The following is a 4,594-nucleotide window of genomic DNA, read 5'->3' on the forward strand; positions in this document are numbered from 1 at the left end:
TGAATCTTGTCGAAATCACGCTGCAAGAGAATTCTAATAACCTCAACCTTTCGGGCCGTTCTGTACGCAATTAGATCGTCGGCGTAAGCAATTGCCTTTGTAAGGCTAACTATCAGATCGCTGGTGTAAATGCTGAAGAGAATCGGCGAATTCACCGCTCCCTGTTGAAGAGCATTTTTAATTGAGAATGTTGTGGTAGAAGTTACATTGCCACTTTTGACAATAAACTTTTTACCGTTAAGCATATCATAAAGCATATACAACAATGGCTTGCTTATGCCAAGCCTGCTCAGTTTTAGGTAAAGACCCTCTAACCATACGGTGTCAAAGGCCTTTTCCAAATCAACCAGAACAGCACCTGTGCATTGTTGTTTTGATTTATTCCATTGGATATCAGAAACGAGCTTAGACGCAGCATGAATTGTGTCATGACCCGCCTTGAACCTGAACTGTTTATCCGGAATTATTTTGCTGTCCGCAGCCCACTTAGTCAGTGCCCTATTGATGATTTTTTCCAAAACTTTCCTGATGCTCTGAAGAAAACATATCAACCGAAGATTTGACGGTTTGAAGTTGTCCTTTCCCTTTTTCGGGAGAGGATGAACCACAGCAGTCTTCCAATGCACTGGATAATATGCATTATTCAGTGCATTGTTGAAGAGTGTGGTGTAAATGTCAATTGCTTCCATCGGTAAATGTCTTAGTACAACGTTGGATATACCATCGACCCCTGCTGACTTTTTTTTTTATTGAATTGAAGATGAGCTAAACCTTCGTCACTAACAAGGGACTTGCTCCTGTTTGCTCGCCGATTATGGCATTTGCCAAGGGTCCGTCATTGAACCGCATGAAACCGCGGTTCTCAGTTCGCCATTGTGTGATATCTTTATGGAGGTAAGAAAAAACCCAAATCTATCGAAATCGGAATTCATTGAACAATTCATTAACAAGAACAGAACCCAAAAGAGGCTTTTTTAAGAGCCCCTCCACAGATTAATAAAAGTAATTGAAAATAAAGAGTAATAACATTTTCTGTATTGAAGTAATTTTTATGTTTTTTTATTTACAGTTTTTTTTTACTGAAGTGATGTTTTGTTTTTTTTTTATGAATTTATGTTTAGTTTAATAAATCTGTAAGTTTAGTAGCTGTGAAATCAAGATTGTTATTAGTTTAAGAAGTGTAGTATTAAGCAACGGTTTTTTATGAAGGATATTTTCATATTTATTTATCAAATAAAATTTTGAATAACAAACTTAATAATTTTGCTTTAAATTCTCTCCCACTGGTAATCAAGGTTTCCCTTCGTCACAAGACTATCAGAAAATGCGTTTCTGATATTAAAAGCCATAGATGCTACATCTGCATTTCTTGCCTCCTGATCCACCAATCCTTAAAAATGGGAAGGATTCTTTTGCATTGTGAAGTGAGTAACATAAAAGAATAAGGGATTTTGCCAGATCCATTTGAATTTCCAGAGGTTTTATCAGAACTCTCCAAGTGTAGACTTAAATACCAAATGTGGGAGTCTAATAAATAAAAAAATTGATGATTCGATAGTGTACATAGGTAAATGAATTATATGTTTTTCGTACCTGCAGTTCAAAACCGTTTGCTGGGTGGTCAGATGAGAACCTGGGAAGGGAGTCATCAAATTACATCGGAGGCTAAATGCTTCGTTTTCGACAAGAACGAAGGTTAGACAATTTTCTGTGCTTGGCAATTTTTTGTCAGCAAGAACGAATAATTACTTTGGGTTGCTTAGGCAAAAGTTTGATAAAGTAAAAACATCCGAAAGTACTCAAAAAACTTAATTGGGAACAACTGGAGTCTCTCAATCACTGACAAATTATTGGCCATGTATCTTCCGAGCATGAAAAGGCGGGTGTACTTGAAAGCTAAGTATTTTTTGAAAAGCTCTTTTATTTATTATACTTGGCGACCTTGTCAGTAGGAGATACACTGCTTTGGAAGAAAAGGTGGAAAATATCTCGGCTCCCTGTCAAAATGCAATGAATTATTTGGATGATATAATTGTTTTTGGACTCACTGAGGAGGAACATGACAGAGAATTATGGTTAGTGTTGAAAATTTTTAAAGATATGAATGTTTCCCTCAACAGGGACAAGTGCAGTTTCAAAGTTGATGAATTGAAGTTCTTGGGCCATGTTTTAACTACGGCTAGAATTAGTATAGACCCCAACAAAGTTAAAACGATCTTGAAATTTCGGTCTCCAAACACAAAAGAAGAAATAAGAAGTTTTTTGGGCCTTGTCACTTATTTAGTAAAGTTTATTCCAGATTTGGCAGATACAACTGAACCGTTATGGAAGCTTGTCAAAAAAGATATTCGATTTATCTGGGGTGAGAAAGAGGAATATGCGTTCAAGCGTTTAAAACAGTCTCTAGCGAAAATACCGATGCTGTCTTATTTTAACCCCAAGAACCGTACTCGTTTAGTTGCTGATACAAGCCCTGTTGCTTTAGGAGCAGTTCTTTTACAGTTTCATAATGATTGTCCTGAAGTAATTTCGTTTGCTAGCAAAAGTCTTTCTGCGGTGGAAAGGAGATATTCCCAGACTGAAAAAGAGAGTTTGAACTTGTAACGAATCACAAACCCTTAGAGGCTTTATTCAAGCCTACCTCGAAACCTCCTGCTAGAATCGAAAGATGGATTCTACGCCTTCAATCTTTTAAATTTAAGGTAATCTTTCAAGCAGGAAAATTGAATATTGCAGATTCATTGTCAAGATTGTGCAAGATTGAAGATACGGATTCTTTCGACAGGCATTACGAGTACAATGTATGTACACTGATAGAAAATGTGGTACCACGTGCACTTACAATAAGTGAAGTTGTCAAAGAAAACGCAAATGATCAAGAGATTATGGAAGCGGCAGAAAATACAAAGAAAGACGATTGGACAGCCAATAGTAAAAATAAGTTGTTTCCACTTCGATTTGAACTTTGTACTTTGGGAAACATTTTACTTCGTGGCTCCAGGCTTGTCATGCCAAAATCACTACGATCTAGAGTACTGGAACTGGGTCACGAAGGCCATCCAGGAGAGACAGCAATGAAGCGGAGACTGCGGTTAAAGGTCTGGTGGCCATTAATGGACAGGGAAGTGGAATCATTTGTAAAACTTTGTCGCGATTGTCTTTTAGTTTCAAGACCGACTCCATCTGTGCCAATACAGCGACATGCTTTTCCGGACTGACCCTGGCAATGTGTAGCAATGGATTTATTGGGTCCACCAAATTACGATTTTGGTTTTGTTATCATTGATTATTATTCAAGATACCAGGAGACTAAGTTTGTAAAAAATATTACATCTTCAGAAATAATTGGTATTTTGGAGGAAATTTTTTGTAGATTGGGATATCCTAAATCTATAAGAGAAGATAATGGTCGACAATTTGTAAGCAGTGAATTTAAGAGCTTTTGTGACAAGAACAACATTGATCTGATAACATCACCTCCTCACTGGCCACAGGCCAATGGCGAAGTTGAAAATATGAATAAATCTATTTTGAAGCGACTGCAAATAGCTCATGGAAAAGGGGCGGACTACAGAAAAGAAGTACAGAAATTTACTATTATGTACAACGTGACACCACATGGCTCAACGGGTAAATCGCCTTCAGAGCTTCTTTTTAATAGGACTATTAGAGACAAAATTCCCTCTGTACAAGATGTAAGTGAAACTATTTTAGATTCAGAGGCTAGAGATTTAGACAAGATTAACAAACAAAAAGGAAAGGAGAGAGAAGATAGAGTTCGTGGTGCAAAGGAAGCGGATATTTTCATTGGCGATTAGGTCTTAAAAAAAAATAAATAAATTGGGTGGCGCAACAGTCCGTTGAGAACTAGGACCTAGTGACTTACAACTCTCAACCATTCCTGTGTGCGAGTAATGTTGTCAGGAATAGAGGGGACCTACAGTTTATATGCCGAATCCGAACGGCTGATTTGAGAAAGCACTTTTTCATGACAAGAGTAACTCTCGGAGAATTTGTCAATTCCTCGCAAGAGGCAGTACCCGTAAAAAGACTTAAGATGGCATAGGCAGGGATCGAACCCAAGACCTCTGGCATGACAGTCCAACGCACTAACCATCATGCCACGGGTACTACTGGCGATAAAGTCTTACTTCGTAATTTAATTCCTCAAAATAAACTTACAACAGCTTTCGATTCAACTGAATTCAAGGTGATGGAACGGAATCGAAACAAAGTAGTACTACAAGGAGATGATGGCAGAATTTTTAGGCGAAATTTAAACCATGTGAAAAAAATACCAATGCTACATCAGACTGAAATCAAAGCAACAAATAATGAAGATATTTTGGAGCAGTCAAGCAAGAATCCAACAATGATGTTGAAAAGACCACCGAACCGAGAAATTCGGGGTTGAAGCTGAAGCTTAAACATATAGGAGGGATGTGGCGACCTTGTCAGTAAGAGATACACTGTATCATATTGATTAAAGTTGCAAAGCATTTAATTGTTGTTGAGATTGTTATTGAAGAAATAAAAAAATAAGTTTTAGTTTTGTTTTGATTATGGAATAGTTGTGTTGTGTTATTTAGAATCG

At 37.4% G+C, this 4,594-nt stretch overlaps 1 protein-coding gene across 1 annotated transcript; it reads left to right on the forward strand.

Moving 5' to 3' along the window:
• The first annotated feature begins 3,236 nt into the window (after nucleotides 1-3,236).
• LOC129940440 (uncharacterized protein K02A2.6-like) lies at nucleotides 3,237-3,818 on the forward strand. Its single transcript, XM_056048789.1, has one exon. The coding sequence runs from the start codon at nucleotides 3,237-3,239 to the stop codon at nucleotides 3,816-3,818; it is 582 nt and encodes a 193-aa protein (XP_055904764.1).
• The last annotated feature ends 776 nt before the right edge of the window (nucleotides 3,819-4,594 follow it).

This window comes from Eupeodes corollae, chromosome 1 (assembly GCF_945859685.1).
Source record: "Eupeodes corollae chromosome 1, idEupCoro1.1, whole genome shotgun sequence".
NCBI classification, from domain to species: domain Eukaryota; kingdom Metazoa; phylum Arthropoda; class Insecta; order Diptera; family Syrphidae; genus Eupeodes; species Eupeodes corollae.